At 54.8% G+C, this 1,452-nt stretch overlaps 1 protein-coding gene across 1 annotated transcript in view; it reads right to left on the bottom strand.

Annotated features, from left to right (window-relative positions):
- Positions 1–1,452, bottom strand: part of LOC103798998 (protein Smaug homolog 1-like) — a gene marked incomplete at both ends in the record, with an annotated part of 93,385 nt that overhangs the window by 6,784 nt on the left and 85,149 nt on the right. The window contains 1 exon segment of the mRNA XM_009071292.1: positions 89–383. Coding sequence (XP_009069540.1) covers positions 89–383 — 295 coding nt within the window.

Genomic DNA, 1,452 nt, shown 5'->3' with positions numbered 1-1,452 from the left:
GGTGGCTGCCAGTGCTGCCACCACACCCCCCCTGCCCTGAAGCAGCTCTCCCCAGCAAGGACACCAGTGACGAGTGGCAGCCACTCACCTTTCCCCATCACTCGGGTGAACTGTCCAGGCAGGTCACCTTCGGGCAAAGGGGCCCCCCCTGACTCTCCCTCACACCCTGGCAGGTGGTGCTGCTGCATCCCACCCGCGGCAGAGTCCTTGCAGTCGGAGCCTTGGCTGTCGGAGCCGATCAGGGAGGAGGGGTGGTGCGAGTCCGTGTCCCGGCTGTGCTCCTCCGTGCTCGAGTTTTGGGAAGAGTAGGCTTTGATGGGGGTGAGGATCATTTGGTGTAGCTCCTGCAGTGGGACACGCAAGTTGCCACCTTCCAGGATGTCCTGAGGAGTCAAGTGGAGAGAAGAGGGTTTGTCTCTGCAGGGACAATGGGACATCAGCTACGAACCTGATTCACACTGTGACACCCCAAAAATCCCCAGCAAAGCCAATGGTTTTGCTCCTGCTCCAGGATCCTGCTGCATTCCACAGCCAACAGCCACATTTCATTCACCAAGTCTTTCTCTTAGAGCAGAAAAATGTGGAGTTGCTGCAGGGACTGTCTCTGGTTATCCATGGTTGTGTTCAGGCCTGAATCCCCAGAGATAAACATGCCCCATTAACCACTGTGATCCAAACCAGCAACAATCCAACTTCAGCCTTACTGAATTTCCACCAGGAAGATGGCAACTCCATGAGAGAGCCTGAGCCTGGGAGACTCCTACGCCCAAACCAGTGAGTATCCTGCTCCTTCCCCAGTAATCCTACAACTACAACATTCCAGCTCTATTTCATTGGAATTATACTTTTGAACATGGGCTTGCCTCCAGTTTCCAGCACTACCTTCCAGCCTGGCTCTCCATTAGCTGCTCTGCCCCAAAACTGCTGGCCATGGTACCCTCATGCTCTGGGATCACCTCAGAGCTCAGGACCATGCCAGGATGCAGGAGCCTGTCCTGTGGCAGCAAAGCGGGGACATCCTGTCCACACTGGGATTGGCAGGGAGAATGGATGCAAAGGGAACCAGGAGGGCTTCAAGGGGAACAGGTGGGTTGTGGTTGCACACAGAAGGGAAGACCATGAGGCTGCAGGTGAACTGATATCCCTATGGCAAAAACATTCAGCTTGGAGATCCTGGGGCAGGTCCACCCAGGAGGGAAAGAATTTTGGGAGAGAACACCTAGCCTTGCTCCTGGTGTGGATCAAGAACTTCCTTTCTATGGCCAGATCCTCATCCTACTGATGGGAAATAACTGCATTTTGTTTTTAATGTAGCCTGGACCAGAACAGCTCATTGCAGGCTCCTGCATGGTCTGGCTCATGGGACACTGCTTGGAGAGAGGCAGCTCTTGGAGTGAGTCCTGGATGTGCTGAGGGAAGACACTAAGTGGGCACAAGCTGCACGTGAGTCCC

The sequence above is a fragment of the Acanthisitta chloris genome, unplaced genomic scaffold (genome assembly GCF_000695815.1).
Source record: "Acanthisitta chloris isolate BGI_N310 unplaced genomic scaffold, ASM69581v1 scaffold6760, whole genome shotgun sequence".
NCBI classification, from domain to species: Eukaryota; Metazoa; Chordata; class Aves; order Passeriformes; family Acanthisittidae; genus Acanthisitta; species Acanthisitta chloris.
The sequence above is the reverse complement of the archived record's forward strand: the minus strand, read 5'-3'. Positions and strand labels throughout refer to the sequence as shown.